Here is a 17,283-nt window from a genome sequence, read left to right as displayed (position 1 = left end):
ATGTGTGTGTTTTTGTGTAGCTGCCCTTCACTTGGACGGTTCAAGCCCCTGGGTCAGCACTCAGCCTGCTGCAGTGCCCTTGAGCAATCTGAGCAACACATCAGATCACTAACAGCCTCTGGGTAAGTTCGACTGTTTCATAGCTGATCCTGGGTCTGACATCCCAGTGGAGAGTTTGCCTGAGGCTGTCAGTAATATATATTGTCTTTCTTTCTTCCACTCTCACTTTCCTTCACGCTCTTTCTTCGTTTGCTTTCATTCTTGCTCGCAGTGTTTAGGCTGTTTTCTCGATTCACCTTGAAAGAAAGCTCCCAGCCAGCCAGCCAGCCAGCCAGCCTGTCTCCCGCGCCGCATCAAACCCAAAGCCCGACTGTACCACCCCCCAGCCTGGGAGGGAGGAGTCAGCTTTTCCTCCCGCAGAACTCTGTGTATAACACTCTGCAGCCAGCCACAATGTGTGTCAGAGGACTGTCTGTGCTCCCTAAGTAGATGACTGCTCCAAATCTGGTGTCTGTATTACTGACTGCGAGATACGAGAAAAATTTGGTTCGCACATTATCATCCCAAGTCAGGACAAGGTGAGCATCTTCTTAATTTTTTGCCGTTAAATATAGCAATTATTTTCCCACATTTTCCACACACACGCTACAGAGTCTGTGGGATTTGATTGTTGTCATTCCATGAGTTTTTCTGTAAACATGCGTTTTTGTATCCTAATCGCATTTTCTGGCATGTTTAGTGAGCGGTGAGCCAATGCGTCCGTTTTGCACACTTTGTGCGTCACGGTCACATTTACGCACAATCTCCTGTGAGATTTGTGTGGTTTTTAAACCCCACAGAGGAGTGAATGTGGAATCCAGTGGAGCAGACTGTGTGTCTGTGTGTGGGCTTTGACTCATGCTCTATCTGCAGGTTTCAGGTGTGATATAGGGGAGAGGGGGAATGACGAGAGACGGTCCTTGTTGGAGACTAAAGTGTCTTTTGTTCCTTTACAGGTTTTTTGATTGTGGGATAGAATGCCGGCGATCATGAGTAAAAACTCCGATTTGGAGTTTGACTCCTTACAACCGTGTTTCTACCCGGATGAGGACGACTTCTACTTCTGTGGTCCCGACGCTGCGCCACCGGGGGAGGACATCTGGAAGAAATTCGAGTTGTTGCCCACTCCGCCCCTCTCCCCGAGCCGAGCCGCGCTACCGGGGGAGCCGGCGGCTGCGTCCCCGGAAGCAGACCCTCTTGGCTTCGGCTTAGGGGACCCACTGGACTGGGCTTCAGAGCTGCTGCTCCTGCCCGAGGACGATATCTGGGGGGCGTCCGACGATGGGGACCTGTTCGGCTCCGTTTTGGATACTAACCCCAACAACATCATTATCCAGGACTGTATGTGGAGTGGCTTCTCCGCCAGGGAAAAGCTGGAGCGAGTGGTCACGGAGAAACTCGGCAAGGCTATTTCCACCGCCGCAGGAGGCGGCAGGAACGTGTGCGTCAAGGCGCCGGAGGTTGTGAGCCGCAGCTCGGTGTCAGAGTGCGTGGACCCCACAGTGGTCTTCCCTTTCCCGGTGAACAAGAAGAACGGCAGCAGGGACTCAACCGGGACCGTTAACACATCCACAACCACCGGGAGCGCTCCTAGTGACTCCGGTAAGAATTAAAAGACGCGCTGAAAGCTTTTGTTGCCGTTTTTTTTTTTTATTTAAGTATGTTGCCAACACTGAAATAACACAATATTGTCACCATTATCATTATTTTTATTATTGTTGTTGTTGTTGTTTTTATTGCTGCTATTGTTATTATTATCATTATCATCATCATCATAACTCTTGTTATTATTAGAGTGACTGGAGCTTGTTCATATGACTGGCCCAGAATCGGATTATCTCGTTACATTCCCCACACACACACACACACACACACACACACACACACACACACACACACTGGAGTAGTGACACAGTGAACGAGGTTTATGTAATCAGGGGGCTCTTCATCCGGCAGATGGCAGTAAAATGGGGAATTGTGTGCCTTCCTGAACTCAGTTGGCATCTGAGCCAAACAAAAAGACACCACACTCCGCTGACTGACTTGCAGCCGGACCCGGCTGTAGGAGGGGGAGATGAAAAGGTGTTCAATAAAGTGATGAGCTGATAAAGTGTCTGGTTCACGGTGCCGTGAAGGCTTTCATTACGCATGGATTAAGGGATAATTTGCGCACAGCGGGTGAGAAATTGGCACTTATTTTTGAGACAGTGTGTGCAAAGTGACTGCTGATGTCTAAAATGAGCCCCAGAATAACAACAGGAGTTACACTATAATATCGTTAGGAATAAAAAGCATACACTCACAGGGTGACACACTCCTGTTTTGTCTGTAGGAAGTAGTTTAGATTGGGGTATGAGTGCTGTGTGTATTTAATCGCCCTAAGACTTCATCTCCCATCTATTACCGCCCGTGAGTTCCCTAAACAAACACTCACGAGCTCTTATCAGCGTGTTTTCGCTGTGAAACAGCAGCACAAAGGCCTCCAGCTTGGCACAGAGGGTAGACTCGGGCCAGCCTTTGCCAGACACCTCCTCCACCGCGAAGAAAAGGAGGACGGAGGAGGGCCCTGGCTGCTTCTTTTAGGGGGTGACAGCTTTGAACGAGCGCTCCATCTCGACAGCTGTCTCCCTGGCGCCGCTCCAGCTCCAGGGCTTAAAGGGTGGTGATCCGATCGCCTGCCGCCCCTCCACCACCACCACCACCACCACCCCTGCGCGCAAAAGTAGCGGTCCAATGCGCTTCCGCCGCTCGCAGCCTTAAGAGGCGTCCGTCTTTGTGCTTAAGGCGTTATTTACTTTCTCATCACAGGCTACAATGTAGGTTTATCCACATAGTTGGATCAGTATTCCCATTAAAGAGGCCTCCACTACACTCCAGTTGTAGGACAGTGGCAGAAAAAGTGGTTTAATATTTTATCTTCCCATGCAGGCACATTTTTTTTCATCTATTTATACTCCATCCAGCTCCAATAAATAAGCTTTTCCATTCTGAGAGTGAAACACCAAACAGCTAAATCCCAGCTTCACATGTGGCCAAGCCAGCCACGCCCCCTCATCCACCCAGCTGTGCCCGGCTTTGTTTTGATGGCAGCGCCAGATTGTGTGTGTGTGTGTGTGTGTGTGTGTGTGTGTGTGTGTGTGTGAGTGGGTTCAGTGAGTGTGTTGAGACAGCATCCTGGTGCAGCAGCGGTGTCTGAAGTGGGTTACTGTAAGCTGTAAAATGCCACACTCTTCAGATGCTCCTGAGCTGATAATGAGAGCCATTATCACAAAGGCATTTTAACTTGGGCCTCACACTCTCTTTGCCTCATGATTGGCTACTTCCTCTCATCTTCAAAGGCCGTGATAAGTCTCAGCTGCTCGGCTCGATTCCAGCACAGGTATTAAGACGAAGAGCTCAGCAGAGAAAAGATTTTTCTTCTTTTTTTTTTTTTTTGACTTCATCAGAGGTCAAAGTTAAAGTGAAGTTCTGAAAGCCTTGCACGCCGTCAGTGTGACTGCGGCTGCACTGATAGACTGAAGGCATCAGACTAAAAGTGTCTCGTCTCACCGGAGAAGATTAGGAGAAGTTTTGAAGGAGGGATCGAGAATGAAAGGCAGAAATCCAGCCTGTCTGCTCAGCACTGAGACTGAACGTGTCAACGCCTGCAGAGCAGATTAGTTGAGGAATGACTGACACTAAGCATTAAGAGAGTTCTGCTTATGCAAACGGCGTTGAGCAACGCTCTCGCTCCCACACACTCTCTTGATCTCACTCACATACATACCTGTCAGCTGCTAGTACATAGGTGACATAGTGGGAATACTTGGTGTGTCAGAGTGATCAAGTCACTCACATTCTGTTTTCTTTTCCCAGAAGAGGAAGATGACGATGATGAAGAAGAAGAAGAAGAAGAGGAGGAGGAGGAAGAGGACGAGGAGGAGGAGGAGGAGGACGATGAGGAAGAGGAGGAGGAGATCGATGTGGTCACAGTAGAAAAGAGGCGCTCCACAGTCAACAAGGCATCACCAATGGCGACAGGTACAGTCACCATTTCTGTGCATCCCAAGAGCCAAGACGCCAGAGGAATCGTCTCGGCGTCTGGCGTCGTTAGTCGGTTCGTCAGCAGAGCTCCTCAAGAGCTCATCCTGAAGAGGAGCTCGGTCCACCAGCAGCAACACAATTACGCAGCCCCCTCACCGTACGCCTCAGACGACGACCCCACCCCACCTCCAAAGAAGCAAAGAACATCAGACGCACCCCGACCTCCCACCAGAACCATCTCATCATCCTCCTCGTCTTCCTCCACATCCTGCAGCTCAGTCACCACCAGCACATCGGGGCCACGCAGCAAGCGCAGCAACAGCGGAGACAGCAGCCCACGCGGCAGCTCCGACTCAGAGGACAGCGAGCGCCGGCGCAACCACAACATCCTGGAGCGCCAACGTCGCAACGACCTGCGCTCCAGCTTCCTGACGTTGCGTGACCACGTACCGGAGCTGGCGCACAACGAGAAGGCAGCCAAGGTGCTGATCCTGAAGAAAGCCACTGAGTATGTGAGCTCGCTGGAGACGGAGGAGATGAGGCTCCAGCAGGAGAAGGACAGGCTCCAAGCCCGCAGGCAGCAGCTGATGCGCAGGCTGGAGCAGGCTAGGACTCGCTAACAGACAACCACTACAACACAGAAACACTCACATATACCCTGGATGACCCCTCGTCGCTGCCTCAACTCAGTCTGACACACGATTAGATGCACACACACACACATAGGCCTACACACTTAAGCACAGACACATAGGCCTGCATATCACACAAACATCTCAGAGGACGTTTATCTTCACATGCTCACACACACCTGGAGGAGACTGGCGGGGGGCACCAGGGGGATGCTCGGACTTTCACTGCCGCCACTTTTTTTGCACATTTGTTGACGTTAAGAATGTTTAGGGTTTACTTTTTCAATCCAGTCACATTGAGGAAAGGTTAAAAAAAGAGAAAAGAACGAGGAAGGAGAGACCTTATTTTGCTCTTCCCTTTCTCTGGTTTTTTTATATCATTTGTATTTTTTTTTTTTGTACTCACTGTGACACCAGCCTGGAATCAGGTGATTCCCACCGGGACGGGTGTTTGAGGGCACTTTGCTTGGAGAGTTCATGTAAACAAGAAGCAGTGCACACTTAACTTTGCCTTCACCACTGCAAAACAAAAAAACAAAATAACTGAAGAGACTATGACGACTGAGGCGTTATCACACAAACGATGCCACTACAGGTTCTCTTTCTCTCACTCCTCCTCTCTCACACTGGTGCTCAAACCAAGTCAGTGGATGTATAACTGTGCACCTTGCTAGCCGACACTTTTGTATATAACAATAGTGTACAGACAAAATACACTCAGATCTGCCTTGTTTTGTAATACATTTTGTCCTTGTTTTTTTATACATGTCAGGAAGCTGCCAATAACTAGACTGGAAGTTTATATACCTTTAAAAGTACTGTAAGGCCTCGATTTTTGAGAGTCATGAACTTTGTAATATAACAATATATTGTTTTTTTCTTCTCTTTTTCTTTGTATTGTATCATATTACTAATTCTACACACCTTTATGCTTTTAGTGTGAACCTGATACATACTAAATTTGATACTTATATTTTCGTATGAAAATGAGTTCTCGGTAGATATCACTTTATCTTGTCATTTTTTTCTTCTATCTCAAATAATTCTTTTGTACAGCAAAAAATGTGTTCTATCTTCATGTACCTGGCCTTTTTTTTCTTTCTTCCTTGTTTTGTTTATATTTGTAACTATCGGGTGCATAGAACTGGGTAAACGGATATAAGATGTTTGTTTTTTTCACCTTTAAAATGTACATTTAGTGCTGCAACTCATAGCACTTTGAAATACCTCATTTTGAAAAATAAATAGACATCATAAAATCCTCACCTTTGCCTCTGTTGCTCATTTCTTGTCACTGAAAATGTGAGCGTCACCCTTGACCTAATTTACCCTTTCATATCTGTTTATTTTTCTATTTTCCTCCACATTTCCGTATTTGTTTTGCCGCTCTCAAAGACTCATCCTGACAAAAAAATAAAGAGAGTGTCTTCTGAATCCTCTCTGTCTCAGCACCCTGCGGCTACCTCCCCCTCTGTAGCCTCTCACACCCACCCACACACACACCTACGCACACACACACACTTCAAGTGCACCGAGCACACACACACTCCCTTCTCTCTCTGTTTCCCTCTCTCGCCGAGCCCTTCCTACTACATTGTTCGGGCTGTTGCCATGGAAACTGGAGCAGCTGCTGAGTGGCAGACACCGAGAGTGAGTCTTTTATTTGTCTGTTAGTAGTCTGTGTATTCCTGCCTGCATGTGAGTGTGTGTGTATGAATGCAAATGTCTGTATGTGTGTCTACCTTTTGTCCCGGTCTGTGTGTGGCCCGGGCGCCTGATATCTGCGGCGTTGTGCGCTGCCTGCCACGATGCCAGGACAAGGCTGGATACTGTTTACCAACATCAGCCACATGGCTCTGGCCTCCTCCTCCGCCTACCCTCACCTACTCCTCCTCTTCCTCCTCCCCTCTTTCCTCCTTCCCTCTGTGCCTCCAGTGCCGGGCCTTAGCCCAAATATGTGCCACTCAGGAGCCTGGCCAGGCGTTCTCTGGAGATGGCTGAAAGAGAAATCTGTTGCCACGGTCTGAGTAGCCATTCAGCACGACAGTGTGTTCACAGAGGGAAGCAGAAAGAGACTTGCCGAGAAGGGAATTAACAGGACATAAAAACACACATTGTTGATGACTTTGATTAATCCTTTTTTTACCTAAGAAAGCAATGACTGCATAGCAGCATACGACAGAGTGACTCTCTCTTCTCCGGCAAAACCGATAAATTAATACCTCAACTACAAAACAAACCAAAACACTACAATCCTTACTTTTCTTGTGCCATGCTCTTCACACTGAACCTGCTTAAAGGTGCAGTGTGTAAAATTTGGGAGGATTTAGTGACATCTAGTGGCCAGCTGAAACTTCTCCTGGTTAGAATTCCTTCAGTGTTCGTTGTTCACGAGGTTTTTACCGTGAGCCAAATTACTGGCACAGGTGTCTTCCTCTGTGAAGCAAACAGCCCTGGTTATTTAAACCAGTGAAAAAACCTGAACAAAGCATTTTCACGCTAAAAAGAAGTGTTTCTCCTCTACTGTTCTATGTGACGGGCTGCTATCCCAGCACCAGCTAATGTGTGGTCGCCTATTTTCTCTGATGACTTAAAATCCAGACATTTGTGAGTTTTTTACTCGGAGCTGAATACGCAGAGGTGTCTTTTTTCAGAACAAACAAACCCGGCGTTTAAACCAGTTAAAACACTGAATAAAGCAGCTTAATATTATAAATTTATACAGGCACTCACGTTAGAGAGGGGCAGCAAACTACGGAGGTGATGCAAATATGTAAATGGCCCTATGTAGCGCTAGTATTTGGTTTGTCCATTCTGGGCTACTGTAGAAAAAACATGCAACATGGCCATCTCCATGTACAAGGGCTCGCTTCCTATGTAGAAATAAATGGCTCATTCTTATTTTCAGGTAACTACACACTAAAGACAACATATTTATTATGACATATTCCATAATATATCCCCCTAAATCCTATACACTGGACGTTTAAGACCCCATTCACCCATAGAAGCACGACCTAAATGATTCAGAGGTATGTTCACTATGTGAGAGACAGCGCTATATGAAGACTGATGACTTTGTTTTGGAGTTGAGACAGCTCAAGACTGAGCCTCTCGGTGGGGGAGTGGAACTGGTGGATTACATAACAGGAGTCTGGTGGGTCTGGTGTCTTTGTGCACACTTACTGTGCATGTGTGTGTGTGCGTGTGTGTATGCGTGTTTGTGTGGGACAGGATCTAGTGTCTTTGTGTGTGCGTGTGTCCTCTCGTGGGACTTCCCCTTACCATCTGCCTAATGGCTTATCCTGCTTGGTTATAGGATGAAAACAAGTTCATGGACAATAACATCCCGGAGAAAAAAGAAATAAAAAAAACCAAAACAACATATTGCAGCCAACAGAGGCAGTTTGCTTCTGACGGTAAGATTAACTGTGACATTTAAGAAGAAATCGAACACGCAGACACGTGTACAGTACCGCTCAAACACACACAGTAACAGTGTCCAGTGCCACATTTCCCGCCCACACTCCCTGTGTTAAACAAACATAAAACCGTACACCTCTCAGCTGTGAGCACACGCTTCCTCTTCACCCCCCCTCCCACCCCCACCCCCACACACACACCCCCAAACACACATAAGCTAGCACGTTTCAACCACAGTTAAGCTATCTACACACTGAAACGAGGCTAATTGTTTTAGAGGGAAGCTGACGTTCAGGGAATAGCCATCTCCTACGTTAAACAGACATATGGCCATGGCTTTTCTCTGATTAATACCCATTATCCTTCTGCCCGCTGACTGCCTGGCTGGAGCTGCCCAGACACACACACACACACACACACACACACACACTAATGGGCTTACACCCCACTGACGGATGTACATTAAAGCTACACAGGAGATAAAGTGGCATTTTTGTGTTTTTTCTATGAGATCTTCATTACCGCTGGAAATTTACAACACCTACCAGAACATTTCTATCTGTACACTCTTAGAAAAAAGGGTTCCAAGCTGAGGGGATATACGGTTCTACCCAAAACCATTTGTCTCCTATGAACCAAATGGTTCAAACCCTTGGAAAGTGGAAAAGTTCTAAATAAAACCATTACACCAAAGAGGAGCTCTCTGAAGCTCTCATAGGGGGTTCCATGTGGAACTTTTTTTCAGATGGTTCTAGTTATAACCCTTTATTTTTAGTTCTAGGTAAAACACTCTGAAAGGGTTCAGGTGGTATGTTTATAAAAGGGTCTACCAGGAACCAAAAAGGGCCCTCCTATGGGGACAAACCAAAGAACTCTATATTGTTGTAGTTAGTACCTTTATGTCTAAGAGTGTATTCAACATGTTAACCTTCCCATATGGAGGAAACAATGGTTGCTGTGTGTGTGTGTGTGTGTGTGTGTGTGTGTGTGTGTTGATACACAAGTGACTGCAATGTGCCCAACCTCTGCACAAAGGCATGCCCGTCACCCATGCGCCGCACTGCGTTTGCCAAGAGCGCTGCTATCTGTGGGGGAGTGTGGGAGAGAGTGTGTGTGTGTGTGTGTGTGTTCATGTGTGTATGTGTGTGTGAAGGAGGTGTCACCATCTGTTGTGGGGTCCAGAGTGATCGCAGGTGCTTAGAAATGGTGGGGTTGTGGTAGGTAGAGGAGCCCGACGCAAGGAGGGTATCAGGGGGTATTGGGGCAGAAAACATGGATGTTTGTGTGTGTGTGGGGGATGAGGGGCAGTTCCTCGAGGGAACCCATTGCCCGAGCTGAGTAATATGCAGCCCTGACAAAGAGCTGTGGAGCTACAGTAATTGCAGAGCACATGGTGGACAGGGAGGGAGGCAGGAGAGGGAGGGGAGGGAGGGACGGGAGAGAAAGGAGGCCTGAGTGTTTGATCAAAGTTTACCAAAGTCTGAGGAGATTTGCATACAGATGGTACTGTAGCCCGGCCCCCGGAATACCTTTCCCTCTCTTTATTTCTCTTTCTCTGTCTCTCTTTCCCTCTCTCTCTCTCTCTCTCACACACACACACACACACACACACACACTCGTGCACAAATGTAATAGGGTTTCATTGAAGAATCCATGAATAGCCTTTCAAGAGCGTGTTCTGAGGAAGAAACGGCCTTGGCTGCACAACACAGCATCCAGAAAAAGAAAAAGCAAGGGAGAGAAAGATAAAAAGTGGGAGAAAGGCAGTGATTAAGACAGAGGATGGGACCAGAGAGTGTGGTAACAATGGGAAGAAAGGTGAGGAAAAGCCTCAGTGGAGCGCTAATTATTAAAACAAATTCACCCAGGAAATTTTCCCTTCCAGCAGTCGTGAAACACACATACATCATATCTGCGCTGACATCCATTCACTTCCTTCATTCATCCTTTCCCCTGGCACATCCTCAGTCCATATTGATTTTGAATGCCATTGTTGTGCGGGCATTGACCACATAAGTGCCGTCCTCTTATGTAAGTTACATGTTTCTTTGAAGCCATTGTTTCCAGGCAAGCTTCTGGCAATATGGCCTGCTGTGCCAAGTGTCCTCGCAATGTGCCTGTCAGCGCCTGAGCTCCTACACAACATGACATCTAACAGTTAAAGCCACAAGCATGTCCAAAACCAGCCCCGACTCGCTGTCAAGCTGCCGCGCTGTATATCAGTATATCAGGCTATTATCAGTGTTTGAATATCAACAAGCCACCTCAATCACCGTGTTACACACCGTACATTTAGAGACAGCCAGCTGTCAGTGAGTCATTTATTAAGCACTTTTCAAAACAGTAGTTACAATGTGCTTCACAGAAGATAGAGGAGAAACACAAGATGGGTACAACCTGCAGAAACCGCAAAATATATCAAAATCTGATTAAAATGCCAGAGGAAACAAGTGAATTGTAAAGAGTAAGTTGATCTTAACTCCACATATATACCATTAAGTTAAAGTGTTTTGGGGGAGCTTTTATGCCTTTATTAGAGAGTTAACATGAGAGAAAAAGACAAATAGAAAAGAGTCTCTAGATGGTCTCAAAATGAGCACAGGGCTTCATTCATAGCAGTGCGAACGTAAAAATTTGTGCTTGAGCCCGACATGTGAGTGTTTTACACTCAAATCCGAGGTTCATAAATATTTTCTCAGCTGACGTTGTTTGTACACTACCAGGAAATATTGTTGCCGCAGACTCTGGATAGATACTGAACAGGCTTACAAGGCATAGGTCCAGGGGCCCAAAGTCTCAAGGGTCCCTATGGCCTTCACCTGCAAACTTCCCAACCACGGAGAGACACAAAAAGCCCACAAAGAAATGCAAAGAAACTGCGAAGAAACAAAATTACCAAAGAGACACAAATCAAGATGCCAAAAATTAAAGAAAGATGCAAAACCACAACAAATCTGTGTGTCTTGCTCCTGTGAGAGGTGGAGAGGCCTTTTGCATAACTGTGTCCATAGGCCCCTCATCTCACAGTCCGCCCATACCTTAAACCATGCGTATGCACACATGATGAAGGCCCGGCTATCTTCAGAAATGAAGGCACATTTTAACAAAATGCACATCATATTAAAACTGTATTCATTGAAAAAGGCTTTAATAGGTAGGCCTGATGATTTAAATAACCAGGCAGAAACCACCGAGAAGGATATCTAAAAACCTGAGCAAATAAAACAAATCCATTCGCACACTTTTACTTTGACAGGGAGGAAAAAAATTCCATGTCACCCCGACTGAACCTGTGACCCTCTGGCCACGTGTTAGTTTCAGCCTGCTGTAACTAACATGTTTGGTTACTATCATCAGTGTTTCATCACGACTATACATTGTTTTACTGATATGTTGTTGTACACGGGTGGGCTAGCAGATAAAGCATTCATCGTGGTCAAACAAGCGGGCCCGTTGTAAATATTGGGATTCACACTTGCAGCGGGGCTTATTAGTGTAGTGGCCCTATGTCACAGAAACACATTTTCTCTATGTTAAAGTGATTACCGCTCTGATAAACAAGTGTGTGTGTTTATCTGTGTGTGCACAAGAGAAGGTTCTGTGCCAGTCTGTGTGTGTGCAAGTGCACACCCACGCCTCCTTTTGTGCGTGTGTGTTTATGCATATGTACACATGTGCGTGTGTACTTGTGTTTATTTGGAGTAATCAGCAGGGCGCTTCTGTGTTTGTACATTTGTATCGAGATTGATTCATGACTGCTCCTTCAGAGGAAATGGATAACAAATGGTTTTCTGGTCCAATAAACACCGTCTGCCTGTAAACTAAATGAGACTAAACTAAACCATCCTCTGTGCGCACCGTCAGCACCAGGCTGAATGGATGACCTGCCGAGAGGCTGTCCAGTGCCGAGGTAAAACTCAATGAGAGACATATTGATTGGGGGCTAATTGTGGAGCGCTGGTGTCACCGCAGGCCGACGCAGACCTTCCAGACTCCCCAGTGGTTTACGCGACCAATCAATGACTTTGTGTTTGAAGGAGCCCACGTTCAGCAGCTACATTTTTCAAAACTTCCCCCCACACGAGGCCTATTTTACAAGTATATGTTGTCAAAAGTTTGCCTTAAAGATTACAAAAGTAGAAAATGTGCGGTTAAGTTTGTGTATCTGAGAGACCTTGACGATTCCCATGCTGCCTTGTGATGCAACGCTTGATTTAATGGTCATTTAGGGTCCACAGGGGGCAAAATCTGTGCTGGGTTTGATCATTGGAGGGCTTCGACGGGTCTGACCTATGACCTTTATGCCTGCTAGGAGCGGGGTCAGTAACCAGTGGGAGAAAGTGGGATAAAAGACGTAAACCTGCAGACTGTTGTGATACCTAACACCTACATAGTATGGATATTATGGCTCATATGTATGTAACAGTACTAGACCAGTACAAATTCCATGATGAGACCCTTTAAAGAAAATTAAACATTTAACATACACTTTAAGACTTTGAAAAGACTAAAGGCTGTCACATCTAAAGACAATGTGAGTTTTTAGTCAGAGACTAAGATTTGCAAAGGCTGGGGATTTTGCAGAGATTATTTCCCAGAGATTATTTCCCATCCTGCCCCATGATATTATGTCAAATTTACTTTACGAAATATGACATGTTAACAATTCCTTACACGTCTGCAAAACCCCTAACTTAATGTTATTCTTGTCAATTCTGCATCAATATAATCTATAAAATGAACTGTATTTGTGTTTTACATTTTTTATTTTGTCCCCTCGATTTGTTACGACCTTCTGTTGGTTAGCTGCACTATTTTAGTAGGAGAAGACTGTGGGATTTATAAATTAAGTGCTGGTTGGTGGATCAGATACATGCCAAACTGAATGCAGACTGTTGTTCACGCTACAACTTCAACGGTTTCTTCCCCAGCATATCCTCCGTGTTTACGCCGCTGCTTCCTGTTTGATGCCACAGAAAGCACAGCTATTGGTTGTTGACAATGTTCACATCATTGAACTTCAGAACTTGCATAAGCCAAGACTCAAAACTTACGATAATATTTAAAGTGTTTGATTTTATGGATGGTAAATGGATGCACTCGCACTTATACAATGCCTTTCTATTCATTCATCCACTCAAAGCACTTACACAGTGTTTGTCACATTCACACACTGCTGGCTGAGGCTACAAAGTCACCTGCTTGTATAATATCGGCGTACTTCAACATTCAGACCGGAGGAGACGGGGATCAAACCTCCAATCTTCCGATCAGTGGACGACCTGCTCTCCAACCTCACAGCTACCCCATCTGCTATTGTCAGAATGTCAAAATAAGAAAAAGACTGACTTAAGACTGCTCGGGCTGAGCTTTATAACCACATTATACCAAACGGGAGCATGACAAAACTCTAGCAAAATTCTGAATGACTGTCTCATGCCAGGGAAAGCCCTTGAAAAGTTTATTACTATGCCATGGTATTGGGATTAAGGGGGCACAGTTTAAAAAGGAAACAAAGGTAGATTCAGTTTCAAGAATGAATAATATCTTTTTGGTATCCAGCAGCCCAGTTGGTCATTCATTCATTTGCTGACCCTCTCAGGCCCAGCTGAAGCCTTAGTGATGACTGTGTACACTGCAAATCCCTCTTTGCATGCCCCGGGGGGGTTTGCACAAGGCCTGGATTGGGGTGCGAGAGCAGGAAGTACTGAGGTAGTGGAAGCGAGTTTGAGGCACATTTTGCCTGTTCAGCAAGTCTGCCTCCACAGACGACACTCTGACCATAAATATGCATCTGTTTCCTTTTGAAAGTTTAGGGAACAGTTATTTTGTCAGTTTGGAGGGGTCACATGAACCGATGCTGTGAAATTCACACCTGTGACAGCATATTCATTTCTGTGAATGGACTTAAAATTGCAATTCATACCCCCATGGCTCTCTTCTTTTCCTCCCTCTGCATCCAGGAGTTTATTGATACTGCATTGTTCATACTTTCTAGTCTTTTTCTGCTGTTTTACATGGAGATGCAACAAAATATTTAAATTAGTGACTTCCCAATCAAACCGGAAGGAGTATCGGGCCAGATCAATGCTTTTATTAGTTAACTGGGATCAGTTATTTTGAGCACGTCTGCCATCAACTTAAGCTGCTACACCACTTTAAGTGGAATTGAAATTTTTGTTTCTCATTTTAAGTGAAATAGTTATACTATAATGCTGTGATAAGCTGAACCGTGACAGACTGAGTTTTATTTGTTGTGACTGTGAAAGTTAAGCTATAACACTACTTTAAAATGAAAGAGTGATTATATAACTCATTTATAACGTTCTGTACTTTTATTAAAATGCTACAGCAGGTGGAATTAAGAGCCATTTCTTAAGAAATATTTTGCTTTATTTTGTTGAAAAAAAAATGCTGCACAAAGTGGAAATGTGATGAGCCATTAAATATATTGTTAGTTTGTTTACTTTATTTTGTAAAAATAAATAAATAAAAAATAAAATTAAAAATTAAGGAAGTGATTGGATGCAGACGTGTTTCTTGTATGGCATTGCAGAGCTATTAAACTGTCAAGTATATACACTGGATTGATTTTAATAACCAACTTTCCTCAGTATGAAATGACTTGGATCAGGAAAATAAAACTCCATCATGAGATCCCTAATTTACGTCACCAAAATTCACTTTGATTAATAATAATAGTAAAAATAATAATAAGATTTCATAACTTTTAGCAACTACTTTTTAAAATTAATTTAAATTAAATGTTATATAACAGCATCGAGCTACTTAAGACTGCTCTTTGAAGTGATATCCTCCCTAATGCCTCTTAGCTGATACAAGATATGATCTAAATCCCGCTATCTCGAGGCTTTTTGCTCAGTAATTTTAAAATACTTGCCTAAATGTATACATAACACTATTGATTAGAAATCTTAATGCGCAGAGAGTAAACGATCGATCGAATACTTGGTAATCCTGAGGCAAAAGAGCCTTGAGTACATAGAAAGGTTATCGACACTCCGGGGGCGACCTTGCTCCTCGACAGTTATCTGTCGGTTTGATGGCGAGCCGGAGTGCGACGGGGCAGAGGACGGGGCCGAGCGGGGCGTTAGAATCCTCAGCAGGAGCCTCGCTGACACATGTGGGACAGAGCTCAGTGGAAATCGGGTTAATGAATCGTGGAGAGGGGGAAACGGCGGGGTTACTCGTCTTTCAATATTCCCCCGTCATTATCAGTTGGAGCAGTGCTCATCTGCGCACCACTGGGAGAGGGAGAGACGGGGAGGTCAGTAGGTGGTATATCTGTGAAGACCTGTGAAAAGGATTTCAAACAATAGATCATAGATGTGTGTAAGACAAAGCGACTGCTACTGAAGTGTCATGGCCAATTTCTAAAGGGAATAATAGATGGTTCTGTCTCTTTTTTTGTGAGTGTTCATGTATGTGATTCACTGTGAATATAACCGTTGAAATTCTGATCGCTTATTTGATTTTTTTTTTTTCATCTCAGTCCTCTAGAGCTGCAGCATTTTTGCATGCCCTTTGTGTGAGTGTATTCTCTGGTGGGTCTTGGTCCATGACCAGTCCATTACGGGCTTGTCTGCCTCGCTGTCACTTTCCTCTGATGGATCAGCGAGCTCCAGACAGAACCACCAGTCCCCAATTTTAATAACACCAGCCTGTTCCTGCACTCAACACAGATGCAAATGACTGCCTCTTATTAGATCGTCTACAACCAGCTCGACTCCCCTTCTCCCCGTAGTTGTTACTGTTCTTGAAAGATGTGTGCTGACAGGTTGACCCTGACGAAATGAAGCTTTTAATTACTAATGAAAATTTGGCGAATTAGGACAACCAACCTGCCCGAATCCAGCCTCTTCACACACATAATTCGCCGATCTAAGAGGATGAAATACATTAGCATATTTAATTGGCGGCTTATGCCCATCTCTTGTGTTTGACAGCTGTTGAGTCAGACGACGGCATTGTGCGAATATGAGTCAGTGCACACTAATCTAATCAGGGAAACCTTGGCTGGGGATTGAGTTAGCATTTTGGACATCCGTCAGCAGGCTCTCAGGATTACACACAAGGTTAATTATGGAAGAATTAGATTGTGAGGGACAATGGCTTTATCGCTTGTAAGGGTTAAGGTAATAGTATTCACAAGCCGCCGGCTGATGTGAATAAAGGCCTTAGGAAGAGCCCACAGACCATGATGTTGCGGTAACTCAGGCGTGGCATTGATTACTTTAATTGGTGGACTGAGAGCGGAGAACATCATTGGATTTGGTTTAACTACACCCCCCCCCGCCCAGTTACACAGACACACACGCAGACACTTCAGATACAATCCACCAGTGCATTGGTCATCGACAGACGTCTGAACTATCTGGGGCGTTCAACTTCCATCTGGGATTTTACTTCAGACAAACGCCTTATTATGCGGCTCCACCTCTAGGGCCTCGCCAGCACTTTTCCAGTGTCGCCCAATGTGACCTTACAGCACATTGATTCAAAAATAAAAACGGGAAAGTCAGGATTTTTCAAGTTGCACTGCAAGAAAATTACCTGTTTATTGACGCATACAAGCAAATGTTAAAGGCCCATCACACCAGCAAACGGCACAGCCAAATCAATCCACAGATCTCTGACTAATACGCAAAGGCTTGGTATCAAAGTTACTGATTTTAGAGTTGCTTAAGCCCCTTTCAAACATGCACTCCAAACCTGAAATTATCTAGTTATTACCCAGAGCAGCTGTATGTGAGAAGGCAAATGTCCTAATCAGTTGGATCGGACATTAAACAAACTTTGTCCTCCCAGCTCTCTAGTGCAAAGTCCATGTAATGTCCAATGATGTGTGATGAGAGAACATAACTGTCCAGGGAATTCACAGAAAGTTCCCGGGCATGTTGACGACGACGCTTCTATCATGCATCTTGCACATAACCAGAGGAAATCATATATCCGAGGTTGAAAAAGAAGGATCACTTACAGATGCCAACAACGACAATATCAGTAAGGGCCAAGACAAAAATCATCAGACAAAGTCAAGAGACTCTGTTGTTTGTGGACAAATTATGAACCAACAACATGATCACAGTGCAATTTGCATCATGAGCTGCCACCTGCTCCTTCGAAGTGTCGCCCCTCATCTAAA

General features: G+C 45.0%; 1 protein-coding gene across 2 annotated transcripts; it reads left to right on the top strand.

Moving 5' to 3' along the window:
- Window positions 1–453: 453 nt before the first annotated feature.
- On the top strand, window positions 454–5,959 carry mycn (MYCN proto-oncogene, bHLH transcription factor). Of its 2 annotated transcripts, none has more exons than XM_042503837.1 (3): window positions 454–578; window positions 996–1,641; window positions 3,898–5,959. In XM_042503837.1, exons 2-3 carry the CDS (start codon window positions 1,017–1,019, stop codon window positions 4,680–4,682), a joined length of 1,410 nt encoding a protein of 469 aa, XP_042359771.1. In that variant the 5' UTR covers window positions 454–578; window positions 996–1,016; the 3' UTR covers window positions 4,683–5,959. The 2 variants fall into 2 exon arrangements, with proteins under 2 accessions (XP_042359771.1, XP_042359770.1); XM_042503836.1 differs by having other exon boundaries at window positions 3,895–5,959.
- The last annotated feature ends 11,324 nt before the right edge of the window (window positions 5,960–17,283 follow it).

Source organism: Plectropomus leopardus, chromosome 16, assembly GCF_008729295.1.
Source record: "Plectropomus leopardus isolate mb chromosome 16, YSFRI_Pleo_2.0, whole genome shotgun sequence".
NCBI classification, from domain to species: domain Eukaryota; kingdom Metazoa; phylum Chordata; class Actinopteri; order Perciformes; family Serranidae; genus Plectropomus; species Plectropomus leopardus.
The sequence above is the reverse complement of the archived record's forward strand: the minus strand, read 5'-3'. Positions and strand labels throughout refer to the sequence as shown.

Coding starts and splice junctions, on each gene's coding strand:
- mycn (XM_042503836.1), top strand. CDS start 1,017: ATGCCGGCGATCATGAGTAAAAACTCCGATTTGGAGTTTGACTCCTTA. Junction 1,642..3,894: donor GAGCGCTCCTAGTGACTCCG/GTAAGAATTAAA, acceptor TTCTTTTCCCAG/AAGAGGAAGATGACGATGAT.